Source organism: Triturus cristatus, chromosome 3_1 (genome assembly GCF_964204655.1).
Source record: "Triturus cristatus chromosome 3_1, aTriCri1.1, whole genome shotgun sequence".
NCBI lineage: Eukaryota > Metazoa > Chordata > Amphibia > Caudata > Salamandridae > Triturus > Triturus cristatus.
In genome coordinates this window covers 140,154,954-140,181,720 of record NC_140583.1, presented here as the reverse complement: position 1 = coordinate 140,181,720, position 26,767 = coordinate 140,154,954, and the positions used below count along the sequence as shown (strand labels likewise).

Sequence of the window (26,767 nt, the reverse complement as noted above, 5' to 3'; positions counted from 1 at the left end):
GAGGACCTAGCCGTCCCATTATATACATTAGACCCTCTGTTATTCATGACACAATTATCAAAACCTCTATGTCCTTGGTCGTCTAGGATTGGCTGTTGGTGTCCACAATAAAAAAAGGACAAAGGCAATGAAAGGATGGTAGTACACGTATTTGATTTCTGCCAATTACAAATGTGGTCAACTGGCTTCCTGTCTCTGAAATTTATTATTATGCAATCTCCCTCTATTGATTTGTTCTTGGGACCAACCCAGTCGACTCGTCTTGCAAACAGAATTTCGGCTGAAACGTGCTGGAGTAAGGGGCGATTTAAATTAAGCCAAAAAACGCACTTGTTCTTTAATGCCCTGAAGTCCTCCCTTTTTTCTGGGCCCAATGGTTTGACCCCTGCCAATACCACCACATAAGGTGTGGACTCAGGTGGGAGGTGTATACTTTGGGGTTTTCTTGCTACTGAAGTACTAAGTGACTCCCTCCCCAATTGCGCAGCTGATGAACTTTCATTAGCTGTTACCCTCCCTGCCCTCACTGTGTTGCATGCAAAACTCTTTTTAGTGACCCGGGTTTCCTGCCTCAGTATCGCAGTAGTAATGCATTTGTGAGACAGTGTTCCAGTCGGTTTAACAGACGCCTGACAATTACTAACATTCTTTAAACGAGTCTGTGCTGATGCATGTGACAGTTCCAAATATACCAATCTGTTTTCTATTACATCCAGTCTGTCATAAATTGGAAGGCATAGTTTATAGAAGATTGAGTCTATCTTTCTCCAAAAGTCATCTCCCAGGTCTGGTTGCAGCTCTTTAGATGGAATCAAGGGAGGGAATATTGTTCCATCTCCGGGGCCTGGAGTGGGTTTTTCCATGGGGGTAGGAATCATCTCACTAGCGTTTACAGGATTGGTTCTCCTTGCCTTTGCATTTTTCCCTCCGTTAGCCGTTTCCCCACGCTTCCTTTTAGGTCTCTGGCTCTTCGCATTCCCACTATTATTTGAGTTTAGGGTTTTCTCCTTGACATTAGTAGCAGAACGTGTCTTAACGCTCTGGGGCACGACATCGGTTTGGATAAGGTTTGTTTGTTTCACTTTTGGTCTGGTATTGAGATTAATTCCTTCAGATTCTGGGAGGCAGTGAGAGGGCCCTTCATGTAACGAAGAACTATTTGCTACCTCTCGTTCCACGAGGCTTACTTCATTGTCATCTCTCGGTGTTTTATGGTACACCGGGGAACGAACATAAGCCAGCTGTCCCAGAGAAGAACGTTTATCAGCCAAAGATCCCACAGACAAACGTTTCTCCGTATAATCAATTTCCTTTTCCAAAATAGACGAAACTCTCACCAAGAATTGATCTAATGTCCCAGCTATAGATTTTCGACCTCTGTCTGAAGCTGACGTCATAGTACTGCCGGTAATAATGACTGTATCCTATCCTTTATATTAACCGTATACAATACTGATGATTGTCAGTGCAACAGGGAGCAACTATGATGTTACTAACCTTGTCTGATAATGAAAGGGAGATGCCCTGTCCCGTCCTCAATCGGTCTCTAACGGGCTCAAACGGGCCCTCACTTGGCCCGGGCTTCGCCCGGCGCACGTCCACACGCGTCCGCGCAGCGGAAGTGGAGATAGGCTTTGTAGTTGCAAGGTGAAATCCGCTACAGGTGTGGAACGCCAAGCCCCCTGGGACACTTAGTCCTGGTCCCGCAGCACTCTCCACAAACAGCGATACATGATGCCCTATATCATGATTAGAAATTGTTATGCCATTATATATTTATTACATTGCTTCAGCGTTGGAACTTCAGTTAGGGCAGCATCTATTAGATGGATTGACTTGGCATTACAAATCAACACCTGGTAAGATCCTGAAAAACCGTCTCTGAACAGGTGAGACAATACTCCAAACCCTGACACTGAGCAGCAAGTTGTGAGATTCGTAGCACGACCTCTGACCTCTGGCCAGGGACCTGCTCTCTCCTCCAGCTGCTCCATCGTTGTGCCACTGTAGCTGAGAGTTTGTAAGTAGGGGTTCGAGCCTTGCCTCTGCTGTTCCTGTTGCCCTGGTGATCATTGTGCCCATTTGGTGTCTGACTCCCTCGTAAGTAGCCTTTGTCTCTTTTTATACTGCACCTCTGTTTATTGTCCCTTTACTGTGCCACTGTTCCCATGTTTTGATTGTCCATTACTGTGCCATTCACTGTGCCCCTGTTGTCTCCTCTGCCTGCTCTCCCGTCACCCATTCCTGCCATAGCTCCCCCGCGGCCTTGACCCCTTGCCATCCCCGCTCCCAGCTGAGCTTCCCTCTCCCCTCCACTATATAATGGCGGCCGGTGCGCCGTAGGCAAGCCTGTCTACGCCCAACCGCGACCAGCGCCTGGGACCCTGGATCTGTGAGCATCCACCGCTACGACTTCGCCACCCTCCCCGAACTCAACCCCGGTAGAAACAACAACTGCGAGCTGTCCACACCGAACACCACCCACTGCCAGTTCTACTGCCACCAGGCCTTCACCACCCACCACACCCCCACGGGCACCAGCTCTGCACCAGACGCCAACACCACTGAAGCCCTAAAGTGCATCCTCCTCGATATGCGCTCCCTGCACAGACATGCTGTAGAGATTTGGGACCTCCTTGGCACTCTCTCGCCAGAAGTCACCATCGTTACGGAAACCTGGACCAACACTTCCTCCGCCCCGGACATCCCACCGCCACCCCCGAAGGATACAAGATCCAGAGGAAAGACCGACCAGACTGCCATCGCACACAAGAGCTCCCTCTGTCTCACCACCTCCTTGATGAATGACCCCCAGTCCTCCACCGAGCACCTCCTTTCCGGGTACAGACCAGCCCCAGATCCACTCTATGTGGCACGCTAACCTACAGCCCCCCAGACCTCGAACTGCGTTTACCGCCACCATCGTCGACCTCTTCTTGCCCCAAGCCATCACCTCCACAAATTACATACTCATCGGAGACCTCAACTTCCACCTCGACAACCTCAATGACCCCAGCTCCTCCACCCTACTGGACAACCTCGCCAACCTCGGACTGAAACAACTCATCTCCTCCCCCACCCACAAGGCAGGACACATCTTTGCAGGCTGCAACAACATCCACTTCAGCCATACCACTCAACCCCCATGGATGGACAACCACTGTGTACAGTTCCACTTCAACATACCCACCGCCCCCAAACCTGGTCCCCGCCCACTGCGAAGGAACTGGAACAAGGTCACAGAGGAGCACCTCAACTCCACCCTCAACTGTGAAGCCCCCCCACCCCCCTTCAACCGACGCCAAACTTGCAGTCAAAGAACTACACAGATGGATCTCCAACTGTGCAGACAAACTCACACCCCTCCAACTTCGACAGACCACACCACAGGAAGGCAACCTGGTTCACCGCAAATTTACGCACACCTGCAGACGTCTGGAGAAGAATTGGCGTAACAGCAAAACTCTGGAAAACCGGACCACATACAAGAACACCATGACTGAATACCACCAACTTATCAGGTCAACCAAACGAACCTTTATCCAGAAAAAGATCTCCACCAATGCCGGCAACTCGAAAGTATTCTTAAGCATCATCCAAAAATTCACCAAAACCCCCAGTGAGGCCTCAGACATCACCCCTTGCCAAGACCTCTGCAACAAGCTCAACTCTAAAACCACTTACCCCTCCAACACCACCAACCGACCCACCATCTCCGTCTGGACCCCAGCCACCTCCGAAGGCACCGAATCGACCATGAAGGGCATCCACTCAGAAGCACCCACGGACCCCTACCCACCGTACATCTTCCACAAAACCGCTGCCGCCATCGCACCAGTACTACGATGCACCATCAACACCACCTTCACAACCGACACCTTCTCCGACGACTCAAAGTGCAGAAGTCTAGCCGCTGCACAAAAACCCTCGGCAGACCCCTTGGACCTCAAGAACAACCGACCCATCTCCCTCCTGCCCTTCGCGGCCAAAGTCACCGAGAAGACCGTCAACGCCCAACTAACGAAATTCATTGAAGAGAACTCCATCCTCGACCCCTCCCAATCTGGATTCTGAAGCAACCACAGCACCAACACTGCCCTACTCGCCACCACAGACGACATCCGCACCGTCCTCGACCAAGGACACACCGCGGCCCTGATCCTACTCGACCTCTCTGCTGCCTTCGATACCGTCTCCCACCGCACACTCGCAAGCAGACTTTTCGACGCCACCATTCAGGGAACTGCCCACCAGTGGGTCCGCTCCTTCCTTGCCGGCAGGACCTAAAGAATCAGACTGCCACCCTTCCTGTCTGAACCCGCAGATATCAACTGCGGAGTGCCTCAGGGATTTTCACTCTGCCCCACGCTATTCAACATCTACATGGCCCCCCCTCGCCTCGATCGTCAGACAACACAAACTCAACATAGTTTCCTACGCCGACGACTCTCAACTCCTCCTCTCCCTCACCAAAGACCCCATCACCACCAGGCTCAGTTTTCAGGAAGAAATGAAGGATGTCGCAACCTGGATGAGCAACAGCTGCCTGAAGCTGAACTCGGAGAAGACAGAGGTCCTCGTCCTCGGACCCTCCCCGACTGCTTGGGACACCGCCTAGTGGCACACCGCACTCGGCAGTCCACCCACCCCCACCGACCATGCGCAGAACCTCAGCATCATACTCGACTCCTCCCTTTTCATGACCCGACAAGTGAACGCCATCGCCTCCACCTGCTTCAACACACTGCGCATACTCCGTAAGACCTTCAAATGGATCCCCCCGAATCAAGAAAAACGGTCACCCACGTACTCATAACCAGCAGACTAGACTACGGAAACGCCCTCTACGCCGGAATCCACAAGCCGCTGCTCCGCAAATTTCAGTCACCGCATCCAGACACGTCCTTGGCGTCCCTCGACAGGAACACATCACCCAACACCTGCGAGACCTCCACTGACTCCCCCATTGAGAAGAGAGTAACCTTCAAGCTGCTCACCCACGCCTACAAATGCCTCCACAACACAAGAATCCAATACCTCAATGGGAGAATTTCCTTCCACGCACCCAAGAGAAACCTCCAATCAGCCGACCTCGACGAAACCCCGAGCATCCAGAACGGGCACACTGCATGGAAGGCACAGACATACCCAGTTGGAGCAATGCTGTATTTGAGTATGGACTTGAAGCTCCGCGCACTCTCCACCCATATTTTTCATTGGCTTGCGTCATTGTCATTTGTAAATGCTGGCTTCTGATTCGTTTTTAGGCTTGTTAGTGCCTCCTTAGTACCTCCTTGTCTTAATTTGTAACCTCCTATGAGGGCTGGCCCTTTTACTTCATATTTAATCTGTAAGCACTATTTTCTTTAATGAGTTTATCCTACTGGAGGCACGACATGCTTTCCTGCAGCATTCGGCGCGCCATGCGCGCTTTTACTTTCCAAGCAGCCCGCGAAAATGGCGGATGCTTCTTTGAAATGAAATAGGTCTCGCATTTACAGGAGTTTGAGCTATTGGCATTGTAAATGAAAATGACTTATTTATGTGTTCATTATCAAAACAGATAAATAACAGGCATTGTCCTTCACAATGCCAATAGCTTAAACTCTCGCAAATGCGAGACCTATTGCATTGCAAATGCTTGTTTGAAAGGGGACTAAGCCTGGGTTGGATGAGGTTAGTCCTAACCTGTGATAGAACATGGAGGAAAAAATATAGAATGATATCCAGCATAGGGTAATTACAAGTGGTTAAGATCATTCAAGGGTTTCACATATCTTTTATTTGTCTAAAATAAAAAAAGTGGGTTCTAGAGATCTGCAGACCACGGTGAGTCTACGAGAGGCAAATACTTAAAATATAATAGATTATGGTAAATTAATGCAGAGACTAGCTAAGGACCATCGTCACTCAGTAACTGCAGGACAAGTTGGCATGGTTGCTGGGAAGAAAGGGTTGCCTAAGGAGGTGCCTCCTGTATAGTACTCCAACAACCTGGTCCTCAGCTGCAACCTGCTGATGCTGAAACCAGAAGTAGCGTTTAGAAGGCGAGCTGTTCTATGCAGCTCTTTGGACAGTAGACAATGTATGCCATTTCAAAGTCCAAGCAACCCACTATAAAGCTTTGTTATGGGTCTCCAGTAACCCTCATCATACGAAGACATACAAATTATTTGAAAGACATTTCTTAGAGGGAGGTTAGTTACTCTGAATGTTTAGTATTTTATTGTTCAAGATTTGTTAAGTATAAGGTTTGAAAAATGTCCAGTAGTACTGCCAAAGTGCAAGGATATGTATGCTACTTATTAGTTGTATTTATGTGTAAACTATGAACAGCCCTTTCCATATATGAGCTACGTTGTGCGTCGAGTATGGAAACTGAGATATTTTCTATGCAATACTCAATAAAAAACAACTGGGGAATAAAGGGATGTTACAGTTAGAATTAGCAACCTGAAAATAAATGAAAATTGCCAGTTGTGGTGAGTTATGCAAAGGAAAATGTCCCCATGAGATTCTCAATGTGTGTTCAATGTCCGTATACATAGTACGCACATGGCATAGCTGAAGGCCATACCCGGTACATACTACACACATGCACCATGCCCATAGGCTGTGCCCTGTATGTGTGTTTCATTGTATGTAGTGGACATAGCACTTGCACCTACATTGTGATATGTGCTATGTATGTTGCACACACAAGGCATGGCATATGACCATGTCCTATGCTTGGTATATCCAAGTCATACAGTCGTTGTATATCAGATGTCACTGTAGCAAGCGCAATGCCGAAGGCAAGCCTCATTCCGCTGTACTGTGTATCTAAATATGTAGTTAGCCATTTGGAGGCCACTGTTGCATACAAAGTTGTGTATAGCCCGTGATTCTCCCTGTGTGCAGTGGCAAAGGGTATGACTGAAGGCAACGCTTTGCGGGCCTTGCACACAGGTGTACGTCCGTGTAAGCCCTGCATACTCTGTGCACTATGTGGTCATGCTTTTCGTGGTCTAAATCCTTTTATGCCTTAGGCCCAGACCACAGACGAGGGCTTCGCACGCACAGTCTCGCGTGCAGTGAACAAAAACTTAACGTAGAAGAAAATAGGAGCTGTCGTTGCACTTTGGGAAGATGGCGGCCTATGTGCCCAGTGATGAGTAATGACGGCGCCCCACCAACTCAAGACAATGGAGTGAGTGCTGTGAATGAGCACTCGCGTGAGTTGGAGAGTGCCGGGAACACAGCCCTCCAGCCTGAGGTCTAATGCTCAGGAAAACATAAACCCGTAATGTTCTTAGACACACGGAAGCGTGGGGAAGTGAGGCCAAGTGCAGAGGTTGAGCGGCGAGGGGACATTATGAGCAAGACAGAACATTCTGTGCCTAACCTTGCACACAATCTCGCTCTCCCCTAAACTGAAAGCAAGAGGGGCGGTGACGAGCCGCTGTCCCGGGAGGGGAACTGGTTTGACGTGGGTGGTTTGGGCAGTGTCCTGATACAAGGGGGCAGCCATACCTGACAGGGGCGGGGGCACGAACTACCTGGCATGAGAAGGCACTGGAGGGCTTAGAGATGAATGGTAGTACGAAGGGGCAGATATGGCTCGTGGGCTGTGGCTCGAGGATGAAGAAGGGAGGCTGGTGCGAGGTGACCCAAGTTTGCAGTGGAACACTTGTCTGGTTGGCACGCGGGGTGCAGGGGATAGTTGGTACCGGTGACGGGCATGTGATGTCAGTGAAGGGGCAGTGCTGCCCACTAAACTATGTGAGGAGTCGATTTCACTCGCAGTGGCGGGCCTCAAGGAACCTTCAGGGCCCGATTTTCACATGGGCTTCCTTGCTCGACATGCTGCTTGTGGGGTTCCTAGCCAAACTAGCCTCCACCAAACCCGGCTTCCGGGGTAGGTGACACCGAGTTTGAGAACCTACCCCGGACCTATAAATAACTCACTGCCTTTTTTTTGTCTGTGCCAAGTTCAAAGCTGCGACCCATGCAAGTGGGAGGTCAACGCATTCCTGGAACTGCTGTCAGTGGCTCCCAAGGAGGACAGGGCGCACATACGTGGCTGTAACTCAATTAGGAGAGAAGTCAGCGGAGCCGCTGCTGGTACGGATACTTCCAGAGCCGGGAGGGATGAGCAGGCCCAGCTTGAAGGGAGAGCACAGAGAAGGGCAAGAAACGTGCACTCCATGGCGGGGATGGAGGTGTATAGGCAACAGACGAAAGCAACAAGTCCAAAACCACGGGAGGGGCACGAAAACAAAGGGAGGGGTGAAAACAGTGGAGAAGGGGGTGAATTCAGAGGGTATAGCGGTGCAAAAAAGAAAGAGTAAATGGCGCCGCTGCATATGGAGGAATGGGGTGCAAACTGGGATGGGCCACAAACGGAGGGAAACATTGAATACAGAGAACAGAGTAAAAACAGGAGAAACAAGAGGGTAAAAATGGTGGGAAATGGGTGACAGAGGAGAGATTATAAAAACAGACGGAAACGAGATAGGAAATAATCTCAACACAAAATCCAAAAGAAGGACACAGAGGGAGAAGGGCGCATGTTAACTCAAAGAGAACAGGAGGAGGAAATTCAAAGACAGACTGAAAGCTGATGGTAAAGATTGAAATGCTGGGAAGTGGCTGAAGAGACATCAGCCAGCCCAAAACAAATCTCAGTTTCTCTGTTCCACCTCTCATCTACTCCTAGCCCCCAGGATCCTGCCTTTACCTCTTCTGGTGCCTTTTAGCTTTTGGAGTCAAGCGTTCTACAAACAAGCGTGGACGTAAACAAAAGTGAAAGCGCCAGGATGTCGTGCCGGCAAGGTGACTAAGAGCAGGCTAATGTAAACAAGCGTGCGCGTGTCCCTAATTACATACAGATGGCCCCTGTGCGCCGGTGCTCGCTCCCGTAAGGTGGATGCCGCCACATGCACAAGTGTGTTGAAAACAGCACACCAATTTCTAAAGGTCATCTCCTAGAGCTACGCATGCGTGCTGCCTAGGCGAGACCTAAAAATGAGATTCGTACCCAGTCTATAATGCTGCACTTGTCCCCTTTTTGTATTGCCCTGCCCTTGATGCCACCAACACCCCCTCCTGTGTGTTACCCTCTGGTGTTGTGACCCCCCTCTGCAGATGTACGACCCACCAATTTGCAACTCGCAAATTCAGTCGCATTTGCAACTGTAATTTCTGACTCGCAAATTGGGATGTACAACAGTGTCTCAGACACTGTTTGCGATTCCCAATGGGGTCGCAAATTACATGCCTCATGAATATTAATGAGGCTGGTGCAATTTGCTACCCCATTGGGAATGGCTAGCACTCCCAGGGATGGTGGCCTGCTGGGGTCAGCAGACCACCATGTCTGGGACTGCTGTTTAAATAAAGCAGTTTTTTTTAATGCAGCCCGTTTTACTTAAAGGAAAACGAAATGCATTTACAAAAGAAAAATCAAACTTTTCAGTTTCAATTTTTTAAGGGCAGGCAGTGGTCCCTGGGACCACTGCGTGCTCTTAAAAAATATTTCCTCACATACTCTCAAAGAGGAAGGGGTCCCCTGGGGACCCCTTCCTGTTTGCGAGTGGTTTAGCACCTGCTTCAAGTAGGTGATAAATTGCGAGTGTTTTGCAGTCGCAAAACAATTGTACATGCAATGGTGACTCGCTATTAGGTAGGGACGCCCCTTCCTAATAGCGTGCATCGCAAATGCTATTTTGCGAGTCTGTGACTCGCAAAATAGCATTTCAACATGCCAGTTTTTCTTTTTTGCTGTCACAAACGGGAAGATCTCCCGGTTGCGGCCGCAAAAAAGGGTCATACATCCGACCCCGACTGTGAAACCTCAAATCTCCCATCTTTCAGGAGGGCATAACTCTAATAGGAATTTACATGAAAGCACATTTGGATGTTGTAGTGACCTGGGTCAGAGGGCACTAGTACCCTGCACCCTAATGTTGGGCGGGGACAGCAACCGGACACTACTTCCGGTCAGGGAGTGGGAAGGGCATTCTGGAGAACGAGGGCATGGGGAAAGACGTGCGTGTGGGCACAGCAACGAAGAAGAAAGTATTATTACCAACATACCTGTCTCCGCGTGCTGCCCGAGTGACGACACGACAGATGTGACCTTAATGAAATGTATAACTCAATTATGTATCCGTAGGTACTGCTTAGGAACAGGTCGATATTATTATATTGAGCATCAAATCATGTGTAACGTGTTTAAATCTGGAAATGTAAACATTACACTGTATTGCTCTCACTACTGCATGGAGAATTTGCTAGCCTGAACTTCTGTACTTTTTCCACCAGGTGGCAGAAAAGGTGAAGCATTTTTTCCGATCCTACTCCATCAACCGGCACAAAATGACAACGCTGACACCGTCCTATCACGCGGAGAACTACAGCCCGGATGACAACCGGTTTGACCTGCGCCCCTTCCTGTATAACACCGCCTGGCCCTGGCAGTTCCGGTGCATCGATGAGCAGGTACAGCACGCCGCGGGCTGCCCTTTCTTTTGTGCGCGTTTGCGTCACTGGCGTAGCAAGAGTTCATTGGACCCGGACGCTAGCAAGGACCATCGCCCCACCCCACTTTACAGTAGCCCAGCACATACCTACGCTAGCATAAAATGACTTGAATAGTTGTTAAACACTAGAGGTATACCTGGGGGGGAACCACACGGTAGAATTACTTAAAAGTGACGAAACAAGATCTGGGCTGATTGTCTTCTCACACGTTATTTGCTCAGAAAGAAAGGAAACATTTTTTTAAAAGTTATTTAAATCTTATTTAAAGGGGCAAAGAGAGATTTTAATATCAAGGACTCAGCTAGGAAATATTTATAGTCTGATCTTTAAATATTTTTGGTATGTTTTGTGTACATTGTATTTCTTGTTTCTTAGTTGTATGGGCTTTGTCTCGAAATAAACTTGTTTGATGACGATGTTGATGGCCGGCCCGCCGGTGGTTCACGAGGTCTGGATTCATGCCTGGTTTTGAGGGTAACCACATAAGCCTTTTATTTATATTGTCCGTTGCTATCATGCAGATCTGGCATGGACACAGGCCCTCGTGGAGCAGCACTAAACACTCCAGATAAAAAGATGAAAATATTGCAGGGGAAAGAGCGAGCATTCAATGACCTTACATACAAGAGAGAGGGGTATTTTCTGAGAGATTAGCCATTAGAACATTGGGGCGCCACCCCGCCTTTCATACTCCCAACGTGCAGTCGTCAACATCTGCCATCAGCCACGTGATTTAAATATGTTCGTAGGATACTATAGTGGGTGCGTGGCCTGAATCTGAGGTCAGGCATCCAGGCACATTCGGCCAGCACAGACGCAACCATGGCCTGACATCATTCTTCGAAAGACATCCTGCCTTCAGCGCTCACCCCTAAACAGACCCCACGCCCCAAACAAAGTGGCATCTGAAGATTATCGGCCTCATCGCCCCGTTAGAGTCCAATCTCGGGCGGTGACTGCGCTGCCCGGGTGGAGGAGGGGCGGCATGTCAATCTTAGGCAGAACCCACCCTTTGCAGCTGGGAGAGGATGTGGTCCGTTGGCTTAAACTGCCGACTTTGGTGCAGGAAACCAGGGTTCGAGCCTCGAGGTCGCGTCCACATCCTGTGATTCTGGGCAAATCACTTGATCTCCCCGTGCCTGAATGTGTAATGGGAATACGGTGCTCATGTACAGCGCTCCAATACCTTCGGGTCGAGTTCAAGTTATATAAAAGATGCAAAAAACAAACAAACAAAAACTCAACAAGTGTGCAGGTGTGACCTTGCGGCGTGGGGTCCACCCCTTCTCCAGGATATGATGCTTCCCCGCTGTCCCAGTGCAGTTACAGTTAAAAATTTGCGAACATACGTGACAAGAATTTTCAATTCTATTAAGGACACGGAGGCGAGGATTATGCTTCTCATTTCTTTACTAGAAATTTGCTCAGCAGCCAATCATATTACACTATAACAAAAAAACTACAATACCCATGAACCAATGGGTATGACGAAATAACCATAGAGTATGTACATATAAATAGTCAGCAAGAGAATACCACATCCTCTTTCTTTGGAAATTAGCAACAGTTAGAAGAAGAAAACAATGCAACAACTGGAAAAAAGTCGTGGAAGATAAAATCGTAGCTCGAACACTTCAACTGAAGACCAACAGGATGGAACAGCTGATTTGATGCGTGAAACAACAGCCCCAAAATAGGAACCAGTAGACGTCCAAAAATAGTCCAAGATAAAGAAAGAAGTGCAGCTCACTTCGGATCAGAACCTGAAAGAAGAGACAAAGTCGTAATATACCAGTCCGAAAGGAAAAAGAAAAGCATAGAATACTTAGGGAGGGAAGAGAGAAAATAAGGACTGTATCCAAATACATCATAACAGTATACCAGAATATAGAATTGAAAAAGAAAATTATCATATGCAAAAAATACATACCAGAAAAAACTGGGTGGGATAATCCTCGCCTCCGTGTCCTTAATAGAATTGAAAATTCTTGTCACGTATGTTCGCAAATTTTTAATTCTATGTCAGGACCGGAGGCTCCGATTATGCTTGTTCAAAGCTGAGCCACCACAACAGAAGCAATATCCAGAATAGGTTTATAATAAAAAGTCTTAAACATAGAATCAGTTGACCAATCAGCTGCTTTCATAATATCTATTAAGGTCACACCCATAGAAAAAGCCTTGGAAGCCATAGCTCCACGAGTTGAATGTGCACCAAAAGTAGTAACATCAATACCAGCTTCACCCATGAGCCATCTGACCCATCTGGCTAAAGTAGCCGGGGTCACAGGGTGAAATGGTTTTTGCAACGCAATCAACAATTGACCATGTAAATCTTGTCGAAAAGGAGCAGTACTTACCTCATAATCCTTAATACATTGCACTACACAGAGTTTTGGATTATTGGGAAAACTTGGGTAAGTGATGGAGGCAGTATTAGACTTAGTACGTCTGGAAATGGAAAAGGTAACCCCTTCAGGAGAAAAAATACGACCTGCAAGATCTAGCGCGCGAACATCAGACACACGCTTGCAAGAGACTAGACACAACAGCATAGTTAACTTTGCTGAAAGTTGTTTGCGGGACAAAGAGTCGTTGGAAGGCCAAGCTTCCAAGAAACGTAAGACAATAGACACATCCCATAACGCAACATACTTAGGAGAAGGAGGTTTTACCAATCTGACACCTCTGAGTAATTTGGAAATCAAAAGGATGTTCACCTGCAGGTTTACCAGAAATAGGAATATGCCCCGCAGATATAGCCGAACGGAAATTGTTGACAGTCCGATATGCAAGGCCGGAAGATGCCAGAGAAGCTAAAAAATTCACAATCAAAGCGACATCCGCAGAAGAGGGATCCACTTGCCGTTGAGTGCACCAATCACACGAACGTTTCCATGCTGCGGCATAACGTTTGTGTGTGTTGGGAGACCAAGCTTCGTTGATAAATCTGGAAGCGTCTCGCGAAAGGCCTGGGATCTGCCAGCGATCCCCGAAACGCGCCATGCCACCAGAAAGAGTTGACCCGACTCTACGAGAGGATGAGGATTGTTGAGTGGATCCAGTAACAGATTCCACAATTGGGGAAGAAGAACTGGAACTGCACAAGACAACTGCAGGAGAACAGGGAACCAAGCTTGAGCCCTCCAGAGAGGGGTGATCAGAATCAACTCCGTCTGAAATAGTTTCATGCGTGCCAGAACCCTGGATATCATGACAAACGGGGGAAAGGCATAACAAAGAAGAGACGGCCAAGTCTGGAGAAATGCATCCGTGGCAAGAGCCTCCGGATCCGGACGCCAACTGAAAAACCGAGGAAGTTGAGTGTTGAGGCGAGAGGCAAAGAGATCGATCTGGCAGGGGCCCCACATTCGAGACAGAGATCTGAACACTCGAGGGTAAAGTCTCCAGTCGCTGAAATCGCGAAGATGTCGAGAATTCCAATCTGCTATCAAATTGCTGTGACCCGGCAGGTACTCCGCAATTACCGTGATGTTTCTCTGGAGGCAAAAGTGCCAAAAGTCCTTGGCAATTTCTGCCAGAATCTTGGAACGTGTCCCCCCCCAACTTGTTGACATATCGAACCGCTGAGACATTGTCCATGCGGAGGAGAATGCAACAATTCGTCATGCGTGGAGACAGACAACGGATCGCAAACGACCCCGCCAGAAGCTCCAGACAATTGATATGGAGAGATAGTTCCTCCGAGGACCACCGGCCGCCCGTGGACATTGGACCGCAACGGGCTCCCCATCCCCACCGACTGGCGTCGGATTCGATCACCACCTCCGGAGACACTCCGAACAGGGCTCTGCCATTCCAGGACTCCATGTGTTCCAACCACCACAACATCTCCCACCTCGCCTCCTCTGAAAGAGGAATCTGATCTGAGTATCGGAGGCCTTTCTGGAGATGCCGGATCTTGAGTCGCTGAAGCGCCCGATAATGGAGGGGACCCGGGAAGATGGCCTGAATTGAAGAAGCTAACAGACCGACAATCCGAGCTAGAGACCTCAATGACACAAGCTGTTTGTGTAAAATCAATTTCAACTCCCGTTTGATCATCCTGATCTTCTGAAGAGGCAGGAACAGTTGGCAAGAGAGGGAATTGATCAGAAAGCCCAGAAATTCTATCGACTGGGAAGGGCGGAACATAGATTTCTGAGGATTGACTAGAAATCCGAGTGACTGTAAAAGATCTATTGCCCAGTCCAAATGGAGCATTAACAGACGTGGACAGTGCGCCATGATAAGAATGTCGTCCAGATAAATTATCAGACGAACTCCCCGAGAGCGTAGAGACTCTACCACCGGCCTCAGAAGTTTTGTGAAGCACCAGGGTGCTGACGAGAGGCCGAACGGGAGAACCTGGAACTCGTACCAGACACCCTGCCATTGGAATTGGAGAAACCGGCGATGAGGACCGTAAATGGGAATTGCCAAATACGCATCCTTTAGATCTAGACGAACCATCCAGTCCCCTTCCTGAAGAAGATCCCTCAAAAGATGGATGCCCTCCATCTTGAAGTGGCGATAGACAATCCAGCCATTGAACTCTTTCAGGTTGAGAACCAACCGTGAACCGCCTCCTTTTTTCTGAACGAGAAAAATGTTGCTGGAAAAACCCTGCGGATGAGGGGAAGCCCGGACAACCGCCCCTTTTGTCAGAAGGGAGTCTATTTCTGCGGAAATAATCGCCTGATCCTGAAGGGAAAAGACCAAGGGGAGAGGAGGGACAGGTTGACTTGGGCAACTGAAAAATTCTATCCTGAAACCCGTGACCGTTTCCAACACCCATGCATCGCTGGAGATCAAACGCCAATTGGGAAGAAAAAACTGAATTCTGCCCCCCAACCTGACCTCTGAAGCAGAGATCAAACTCACCTGAAGCGGAGGAATCGTGGTGTCCTCCTTGATTGCCGCCGGCACGCCCCTTCCGGAATTGGTGTCGACCTCGACGGGAAGGGTAGAAGGAAGGCTTGTTGTTGGAGTTGTTGGGGTCCTGACCTCCTCCACGGTGGGACTGGAAACCACGCTGGTTAGATTGGTTATAACCTCGGCCGGACGATCGTCCCCTATATCGACCGGCCCTTCCAAAAACCGGGCGAAAAGCCCGTCTGATAGACGCTTGCGCCTTATCAAGACCACTAAAAGTGGCCACAAATTTAGTGAGTTCTTTGAGGAAAGACTGGCCAAACAATAATCCCTGCGCCAAAGGACCAGATTCAGAAGTAGAAAGTTCAGCCAATTTTGGGTCCAATTTCAGTAAAATAGAACGCCTACGTTCCGAAGACATAGCACAATTGGCGTTACCCAATTGACAAACTGCTCTTTGAGCCCAACCAATAAGGTCATCCGGGTCAATGGCAGAGGAAGACTCCTTGGCCCGATAACCTAAATCCAAAATTTTGGTGAGGGGTCCCAATAAATCCAAAAGTTTATCTTGGCAAGATCGCCAGGCTCTGTCAATGCCCCTTTTAGGGTCCTTGGCATATTTTTTTAGATATGTCACCATAGTGGGATCCACCTCAGGGGTGTCCGCTAATTTATCAGCCAAGTCAGGACGGGGACACTCAGAGCGAAGACGGGAACGTACCTCCTTGTCAAAAGGTGACGAATATGTGTTTGGACGTACTCCGCCACCTCAGGAGACGGGAGCCAAGAAGAGGAATTGGGATGAATGATATCTGAAGGTTCAAACGTGAGAACTTGGGGATGCGATGGCGCATCAACAAAATGCTCCTTGCGAGCCTTTTTACGAGGAGGAGAGGATACCCCATGATCAGAAGAAGATGGAGAGGTGCCGTCATCGTCTGTTGGGTGAACTGAAGAGGAGGAAAGTTCCTTAGGAGGTTGACCATAAGAATGTTCCGAGGAAAGGGCTTTAGCCAGCTTTGCAAAATCTGACCTGTGAGGATTAGACACTTTAGAAGATTTAGAGGACTTGGAGGACTGAAAAGATTTCGAAGATTTAGAGGACGAGGGCAACCAACCCTGTTGCACAGCATATTGCGATAAATGACGTTTTAGTGGTGTAATAGTGCGGACCAGCGCTTTATTCACAGAGGATTGTACACCCAAGTCAAGAGCCTCTACCAAATCCTGCTCCATAGAGCCAGAGGCGTCCTCATCTTCATAATCATAATAATAGTCATCTTCCTCAAAATAATCAGCCATGGTAGAACCTGGCGCAAATATTGCCCACAAGAGGAAGGAAAACAATAGTAAATCTGGTATGCCAAAGCACAATAAAGGGGGAGCGGCACAAACCCCTGAGGCAAGTTTAAATAAACAGGTCAAATGAACCTGAAATATGTAAATACTTAGATGTGGAGGGAGGACTTGCCAAATGAAAACCACTCTAGGCAAAGCCTATGCAAAATTATACAGCCCCAACTGCTTCAAACCTGCAGCAGGACGTCAACAGGGGCGAGAGAAAACAGGCTGTGGGCATGAGCAATGAAAAGCGCTGCTCTCGCGCTGAATACCTGAGGAAACAACAAGTTTTATGCGCGTAAACGGCCGCCTGAATTTAAATGAGGAAAGACTTACGCGACACGCGCGTAGCCTTTCAGCCCCGTAATTCACTCCCGCTCCACTTAAACTGAGGCGCGGGCGCAGAGCGCCCGAACCGGGGAGGCAGACACGCGCTCCCTGCAACGATGGAACCGAGGACAATACAATAAAGATTCATTAGCGGAAAACAAGGTTCGCAAGCGGCGCACAGCGCTGAGAATTGAAAAACCAATGCAAGGTAAACCACAGAGCAATGCAATACAAGCGGTATAATAAAGCAATACAAGCGGTATAATACTGCAATACAAGCGACATAATAAATAAACAAATAGCTGGAAAGAGAAAGAGAAATGCACTTAACTGGCTGCGGAGCAGCAAAGAAAGAGGATGTGGTATTCTCTTGCTGACTATTTATATGTACATACTCTATGGTTATTTCGTCATACCCATTGGTTCATGGGTATTGTAGTTTTTTTGTTATAGTGTAATATGATTGGCTGCTGAGCAAATTTCTAGTAAAGAAATGAGAAGCATAATCGGAGCCTCCGGTCCTGACATAGAATTCTGGTACTCCGACTATGCAGACTGCAGCTGCATGAATTACATTATTGCATTGATGGGCGAAACACCCGCTCTCTGCCCTGTTTGTCTTCCAGTGCACACTGCAGCTGCATTGTAAAGAGAGTGGACATTTCACAATATTGTAATTTAACAACCTCCTCCTTTTTCGCTTCATATTTCAAAGGTGCCTTCCAATGTCAGAGTGCACCAGTCACTACTGGTGACTAAAAAGTTAAACCAGCGAGAACAGAAGTGGGGTAGAGTTGTATTTGTCACTCCAAAGTAAATGTAGGAGAGCTGCACCTGTTAATGGGCATGTGTCATCTGGTTGTACCTGTAACTAGGCATGGGTTTAGGTGCCTTGTGGCTTCATGCCATCTGTGATAGGCAACCACATGTTGCATTCTGGAACATGCAGCATAGCATTTAACATTGTAGGTATTGGCTCAAAATTCCAAGTAGGCTTGGCAAAAAACCGAACTACATCACACATGATCGAACCCCTTGGGAGTATGCTTGGCACATGGAGGAGCTGTACTTTTGTTGATAATCCAAATACACCAAGGGGCAAACCCAGTATTTCTAGGAACTAGGGTAAGGGTAGGCACTGTGTTCCAAGAGTCAACGGATGCACTGGTGAGTCTGAGTAGTCATAGATGTGCTGACCCTGGAATTTAAGAAACTTTGCTATGGTTTGTGGAACAGCGATGCCAAACAATCACTTTTTATTGAGTATTTAGGTTTCTATCTGTAGCCTGCCCTGAAGAAGATCTTTTAATTGATTATGTGGGTTGAAACGTCAACAGATTACCTCTGGGTCACTCATTGATTGCGGATTTTTCATTGCTGAACTGTTGTCGGTCAGGGCCTGTCTATGTGACCAGTCGATATTGATTCAGTTTAATTCAGATGGGAGAGGGTAACATAAAACATTGCTTAGTGTAAATAAAGTTCTTACCACAGACCTGAAGTAAAGAGCCCTTCAGCTCTGTGTTCGTGCTCATGTTCCCCATCTCAAAGCTCTGCAGTCCATAGCCAGCATCACACTTTATGCCCGATCTGTGACTGGTCAGAGGAGAAATTGGCCTGGTTCAGACCAGGATTATATCACCACTAGCTTAGTTGCTTTGCGTCCCACATTTATTACCCTGCAGTGCACCTACAACCACACACCATTACACTCCTAGGTGTCACAAAAATGTTTGTCCCCACTATGTTCACAGACACAACCTTATGAAGCTCCACAGATCCGCACCGGTGGAGTAAGTGCTGCCAAATTGCAGCAACACGCAGTGAGCTGCGGCACATGGTGGCCCAACACAACCCAGCTGTGACAAAGCACTGCTCTTGTAATTACTGTTTTTGTGTGTTTGAAAATACCTAAACTGTATGGGCCAATGAATGGCATCCGGTGTATGTAGGTGAGCCCCATTTGACTGAGTGCATCTATTTGCTGACATATTGTTCATAGCGCCAAACCCAATGCTGTACTGCACAGATATGTAACACATAGGCTAGCATGCTACTCAACACTCCCAGCTATAATTCCAAGCACGCTAAGGGTCCCAGTGATGTGAGCGGAAATGAGGCGTGAATGAGACCTTTGCAATACTCTAACCACGGGTCCTTTCCATTGCCAGGTTTCCAAGCTGGAAAAGAAAGCGGCGCTGTCTGCACAGGAAGAGCTGGATTGATTTTTTTCTGCTATTTGACTTCTGTTTGTCTTTGTGATTCTACAACTCTTTGCCATGAATATGAATCTCGAACAAAACACAGAATTTTGAAGTCCATGCTACAATAATGCAATGTTTGCCTGTGTAGCTAATATGAAAACAGTGGTAGTGCAAGGCTATGGTTCACCTCATGCCTGCTCATCACACCGGGTTAAGGGGGTGTAGAGAGGTGGCCTGGGAGACCAGCACATTTCCCAATCAGTTTCTGAATGCAGTGGGTGTCCACCATAATTCTCTAGGTGTGGAATACCACACTCCGGGTACCATAAAGGTAACATCACATTCTCATAAAGCACTGAAGAGCGCTTTCGGAAACATCAAGTTGATGTAATCGGAGGGTGCACCAGCGCCAGCCTTGGGAAAGTCCATTTAGGTGCAATGAAAACCACAGACGCACATTAAATGAATCCACGCCCCAACATTCGTTGCTGTGTGCGCCAGATGTTGAGGCGGCGGCCTTAAAACATACATGCATGCTCTTAATCTACGATGAGGACTAGAGTCTCCCTTTTTAATCTATGGGTAAAAGGATAAATGTCCAAAGAAAGTGAGTCTTAAGTATTTCCTGCTCTTTCAAATGATGCAGGGAATAAAGTGTGCTTGCGATTGCCATGGTTTTCTGAAACTCCCAGAAAAGGAACATTTCCATTCTCTGGCGCTCCTTGACAAACAGCAGCTTAATGTGGCTCCCAGGAGAGATGGCCCTGTGGACTCCACCTTGTAGGTAGAAGAAAGAAAGGTATCAGTAGGCTTGGGTGCTGGACATGAAGCATTGGTCACTATCCCGGAGCGGGGCATGGCTGACACCCCCCCGGCTCCATAGAGCACGATGGATCATCGGGGTATGTAAGATACAGTTCCTGGGGTGAGGTGTTGGACACCTGGACCGGTTGCTGGACAACTTCAGGTGCTATTGCTTAATAAGGTACGTTCCAAGCATATAGGATACGGTGCAGAGGCGGGGGCTAGATACGCGGGTGGTTCCTGGAAGGCTGCTGATATGTGATGTTCCAGCTAAAGGTCAGACAGCACATAAGGTACACTGGAAGGCATAACACGACCTGCCATATTTGGATATACTGATATAACTGTGCTATGCTAGACAGCTGGGTATAACTTGGGTATGGTTTTAGACTATTTAGGGTTGTGTAATGAAATGTATATGGGGCTTATTTAACCTTTGCCCTAATATATTTATCTAAATACTGCTGAGTTTTTTTTATTGTAGTCACAGTCATTCTAATGCACGATTTACAGACGGGCTATAATAAATTCTCAAATATTTTGAAATACCAACCACTGTGTGTGTGTGTGTGTGTGTGTGTACTTATCGTGGGGTATGAGACGGGGATCTGAAACCATCTGCAGATGAGAGATTCTGTGACTGGTTTAGTCTGACTTCTACCACTCTCGCCTATCTGAGCATAACTCAGGTGGGAAGGGGTGACAGACTCCTACCAGTCCTCCTTTTATCCAAAAATGTCACAATATCCTTTTGTGGCTTAGGAAACCTACAGGGTGTGACCCCATTCAGTTGAGGGTGACACAGCAAAAGAGACCGAGACAATGCTTCCGTAAGTAATGGTCTTTTAACAGCAAAACGAGTGGTGTTACTTTTAAGGCAGGCTTTGTGAATGATGCTCTACTGTTGTGCATGAATGCCCAACTACTAGGTTAGACCATGCTTGAAATCCTGGAGTAGGTGGATGTAACCTGATTAAACTCCAACCTGAAGACATGTCAAGCTTACAAACCACTAAAGTGTTATCAGTAATTGCAGCAAACTGAATAACAAATCTTAGGTGCAGTAAGAGAAGAGGAAAGAATATGTACGACAAAAAACAAGGTTATTGAAAAAATAATGACCCTATTACCTTGGAAAAAATAGGGCAACCCATGGTTGCAGACGTTTGCCTCCAAGCTCTAGAATTGTAGTCTTTTTATTATTTCTACTGCTAAAAAAGGAAAGACAAGCAGGGTAGAGCAATAGGAACAAAGAGATGGCCAAGGATACCACGGAGAAACAGAGGTAAGAAAAAAAAAAAGAGGGATGGAGATTTGAAGGGGCCAAGTTTGCAAGAGCTACATTAGTGCAGGTGGTGGCAGGTATGAAAAACAAGAGGGATAGAGAGGCCATACATCATACATCAAGGAGAGTCATACATTGGAAACGTCTGGAAACCAACACAAGAGAGTGGTGTGGGAACAAGAGGGGCATTGGATTCCTCCTCTTGAGTAAGATACAGGAAGAAAGGGGGTGTAAAGATGCTCACAAGCGTATGTAGGAGATAGATTTATTTGAGCAAATCAGTAGAACAGGTGAGCGCCCGTTAACACAGCTTCTTCTCCTGGACTCCAGTGCAACTGACCCCAGGATTAGAATCTAAACAAGAACCTAGCAAGGTTCCACGTCTCGCTCACAAGCACGAATTAAAGGAACACAAACATGTGTAATAATCAACATACAACAGGGGACAACATGGATCTCTGCCAATAAAGTGATTTAAAAAAAAATCTGATTTTATAAATTTGTGTTTTAGTTGAAGCAAATACTTCAGCATATCGGACAAAGTACCCTTTTAGGCGACCTGAAGGTCCGCCCACTTCATTTAGAGTCAGGTGGGCCTTCAGACTACTCTATTTCCGCCGCCTTTGCACATGACAGATGTCCTGACGGAGTAAAAGCCGTCAGAGAAATTGCTATATGTCCCCTTCCCCACCAGATTTTAGATGAGCGGACATATAGCCGTTTCTCGTGTCTATCACCGCCAGGTTTAGTGACACTAAAAAGTGCTCAATGCGCCCTCACATCTGAAAAAACTGCTGTGATGAAGGTGGCATTATTTTTTATTTTCAAAATTAAAATCCCACTTTGTGATTTTCTTTTTGAAAACAAAAAAAGAGCAATTTTTCTGTACTGCTCAGTCATGCATGACATCACAATAGATTGGCAGGAAATGCCTTAACGCCAGTTCCTGTCAAAGCTTGAAATGTTTGCCGGCCTTGGCGTAGTGGTCCATCTAGAAGAGGGGTTAGGGCTGGGAAACTTTCAACACTTTCTTCTTGGAGAAGTTGCTTCTAAGGAATGCCGGAGTGAGGGGGAAGGAAACTGAAAATACTGTGTTCTTTACATTATTTTACTAGGCATTACCTAGGATTCATATAGTTTGAAGCTTGTTTCTGTATTTGTGTTCGTTTTGCCATTGTAGTCTGTTGTTTAGATCTATTGGTTGAAATCCAACAACATTTTATGCTGAACCAAGCTCCGCAGCATCAGGTACTTGAACTGTGACCTGAAAGTGCTGCTGGAAAGAGTGTTGCCTATTGCTGGGAGCTGTGTGTCCCAGTGCAGATCGCAGTACAGATGGCCTAATTGCTTTTGGGCTGGGAACCTGTTAACATGGTGGAGGCCATTATTAATTAATGTGGCTGCACGTTAGTAAAGCTATGTCACCAGCGGTTTGATGCTTGGGGGTGAGAACAGGTATGAAATTCCAGTAAAGAACAGTTAGTGAAAACAAACAAGTTGCTTACCTTCAGTAATGCTCTTTCCAGAATGGCTCCCATGAAGAGGAGTGTCTGAGAAAGAGGTGTAACTTCAGCACTTTGATAGTGAACCTCAAAGATGACAGGAGGTTCACGTAGTCTAGCGGTGGTTGACTACTGCCTGGTGCAAATCTGTCTTCAATAGTCACTTGTCAAAGTAGGAAATAGGCATCCTGCAGGTCTAAAACCACCATCCAGCGTAGCCAATACCTGGGCCGGTGTTAGTATCTTGAATTTTTCCTTCTGTAGTAGGGGATCTCTGTGTATAGTCATAATCTATGAATAGTCCCGCCCATGTGCGGGGACCCCGGAGCAATCAAAATATCTCTTAAGCTGTCCTGCATTTGCAAACCTGCAAAGACACTTAAGAGACAGACACAATAATACAGCCTAATAACAATATGGCTGCACTGGCCAGCACTTCATCTGAAGTGAACACAAAAGCCAAAATAAAGTTTAAATGTCATTTTTATTCACATCTGACATGTTCCTTTATTGTATCACACTCCCTTCACCAAAATCCCTTTAAACAATAGAGAGGAAGGGGTGGAAAGACAAGCCCTATAGGCTGTCATTATGTGTCTGCTAAAAGGATACCGTGCCTTTAAGGAACTCTCCAGAGACCCCCGGTATCCCATGATGCACAGCCAAAGCAAGGTACTTTCAGTTCTTTTTTCCGGCTCCTGCTAATAGGACCCGGGAGCATTGAGCTCTACCCTTTTGGGTGGATATTTTGGACTAAATTGGTTTTTTGAAGTTAAAAGTTTGTTCATTCGACGTCTAGAGCCTTTCTCTGCTGCATCCTGTAGTTTGGTGCAGTTTGACCCACTCTTAGCATCGCTTTATTTGATAAATGCCCTGAGTGTGGGAGGAAAATGGCCAAGACGGACCCACATGATGTCTGTATTCTCTGCTTATCATCTTCACATGTCCCTGCTACATGTGACCTCTGCAAGACCTTCTCCAAGAGGACCCTGAGGGACAGAGAGAAGATTCGCCTTCAGGGACAGGAGAAGCAGAGAACAGGTGGGACTTCTGGGCATGGAGGATCTCCTGCCCCATCCTCTGTCCATGCTTCAGCCACTGGAGGGACCTCCGGGCAGAAAAAGGAGCAGAAACGACACCTACCGGCCGGAAGATCCCGTTCGACGTCGAGGGCGACGACGTCGACGGCGAAAGGTACAGCACCGGTGTGTTCGCCGTCGATCCAGGGCTCTGGATCGCGGAGTCCTCGACGTTCGACGTCGAGAGAGGGGCCGGCGAGACCTAGGACTAGGTCGCCGTCGAAGGCTTCACAGTCGACGTCGACACACCATCGACGTCGTACTGAGCCCCGCAGACAGCGCCGCTCACCGTCGAGGCGAGCCCGCTCGCCTCCTTCGCCGTCGACTCATAGCTCGACGTCGACAACATCGACGCGGAGACACCGGCGACGGACGTCGAGCCGAAGGAGATCGCCGTCGAGGCGGAGGAGATCGCCGTCGAGGCGAAGGAGATCGCCGTCGACGTCGAGAGGCTCGCCGTCGAGACGAAGGCGCTCGACGTCGAGGAAAGGCAGGGGATGCCGTTCGACGTCGAGGGGACGCCGTTTGCGTTCAACGGCGAGGAGAAGCCATACGAGGTCGACGCACGGTTCGACGTCGAGGACCAGATCACCTGGTAACACTTCTTCAGTGATTACGATATCCAGTCGTGGATCTAGGAGAGGAGGACGCTCTCCCTCTGTCAAGAATTCCTGTCATGCGAGGGGAGGAAAACGGTAACCAGCGAAAACGGACTACATCTCCCAGGATGCTTAGCGGTTGAGAGGTTATGTAAACAGGAGAGCTGTTACATAACTCAAGGAAAACACGCCCTTATGTAAACAGGAGAGCTGTTACATAACTCAAGGAAAACACGCCCTTATGTAAACAGGAGAGCTGTTACATAACTCAAGGAAAACACGCCCTTATGTAAACAGGAGAGCTGTTACATAACTCAAGGAAAACACGCCCTATAAAGGGAGGAACCGGTAGGTACAACGCTGTCGGATATTGTGTTTACACCGACGTACCTGCTTAGTGAAGAGCAGTGTTCCGGAGTGGTGCTCCAGTAAGGCAAGAACGGAGGTAGGTCGAGTCGTTACTCCCTGGGCCGTGTCTTGCCCCATCGTCACCTGTGAAGGACCCGGAAGCTCTACCGGATAACCATTGAGCTTCGCTTTTTGACTCGGCTGAGTCAAAGCGCAGTGGCGCTTTTGCTGGTTGGAGTCGTAACTCCCAGCCCGACCAGAGATACAGGGACTGCCAGCTGTAACGCACACCAGGAGGTGTTTGCCGCGTTACAGACTCGGAAGTCCACAGGATCGATCGAGCGGCTGCTCTCGGTTCAGTCTTCTTTGCTTGTGATTGGGGTATCGGTGACGCATCACCAGGAGGTGACTCCGCGTCCCGGTGCAGTCTGAGGAAGAGGTTGAGCGGCTGCTCCCTTCAGGTAGAGACCCCGGCTGGGTGTTTCCCTGACTCCTCGATTCTCCCCAACACTCTTCGTGCCCCTCACAGCCTACCGATTGGCATTGTCGGCCATTTCATTTCTGCCCTCTGTTGGCATACGCCGGGATCGGCGTATATGCAGAGGACGGTTAGGACCATCCGTGCTGTGGGCTGGTAACGTACTTAGCCTGGAGGATTCCAGTGACTATAACCTTTGTTTATTCCTTGTATTATTTTTGCCTTCATTAAAATAACTAGACCTTCACAAGTGGTTGCGTTCTCATTATCGTGTCTGTTAAACGATCCTGAGACGTTCAGGGCGTTACACCCTCGTTCACTTCGGCCTCTTCACGGGGTAGGCCCGCAAAGAAGAGAAGGGTGGACGGAAGTCCAGACAGGGCTAGTCCGGGTTCTCCTGCAAGGAGTGATGGACGGGGAGAGTCTCCAATGGATCCACTGCCTCTACCGCGACTGCAACCTCAGCCGCGGCCTCAGAAGCCTCCTACGCCTCCTCCTCCTCCACCTGACCCCCGGCTCCCGGTGGCGCCTCCTAAGCGACCTACGCCACCTCTGCTACCACCGCCTCCGGTGCCACAGCTCCCGCCTTCTCCTCGGCGGCCAGTGGCTCCTAAGAGACTGAGATCACGCTCTAGATCGCGCCGGAGGTCAGGGAGCAGACACAGATCGTCCACTCAAAGGCATGGACGACGGAGGTATAGATCTCGATCCAGAGGCACGAGGTATTCGGACTCTTCTGGCACTGGACGGCTTTCCCCCACGTTATCGGAAACACCGCCTACTAGAAACTCGCCAGTGGATGATATTGCCACTTTCCAAGATGTTCTGATGAGAGGGGCGGCAAAATTGGGAATCTCAGTGACAGTACCAGTTCCCCCTACCTCTGTGATATTCGAGACATTACACAAGGCGCATCTATCACGCCCCCTCCTCCCTTTGGTTCCAGGTCTGGAGGAACCAGCCATGGAGGTCTTCTTGACACCGGCCGTGGTGAAGTCTGCTCCCTCAAGGTTGCAAAAGAAGTACAGGGCCCCTGATTCGGACCCGGCGTTACTCAGGGTGGACCCTCCCCCGGACTCTGTCATTGTGGTTGCGGCTAGGAAGCAACATGCCACGTCGCCCTCTTCAACAGCTCCTCCGGATAAGGAGAGTCGCAAGATGGACTACTTGGGGAGGAGGATGTGCTCTACGTCGGCCACGACTATGAAGGCTGCTAGCGCCTCCGCTCTGCTGGGTCGCTATGACCGATCATTATGGGACTCCCTGCAACAGTTTGCTGACTCCCTGCCTAGGGATAAACGGGAAGACTTCCAGGAGGTGTTGAATGAGGGCATGATGGTCTCCAACCAGATCATCAGTGCAGCGGGGGATGTGTCATTGCTGGCGGCCCATGGGTAC

General features: G+C 48.3%; 1 protein-coding gene across 1 annotated transcript in view; it reads left to right on the top strand.

Annotated features, from left to right (window-relative positions):
- Window positions 1-20,624, top strand: part of NADSYN1 (NAD synthetase 1) — a 199,914-nt gene extending 179,290 nt beyond the window's left edge. Inside the window, exons 20-21 of the mRNA XM_085643580.1 lie at window positions 10,306-10,482; window positions 19,242-20,624. Coding sequence (XP_085499706.1) covers window positions 10,306-10,482; window positions 19,242-19,295 — 231 coding nt within the window. The 3' untranslated portion in view covers window positions 19,296-20,624. The remainder of the gene's footprint in view (window positions 1-10,305; window positions 10,483-19,241) is intronic.
- Window positions 20,625-26,767: the final 6,143 nt, after the last annotated feature.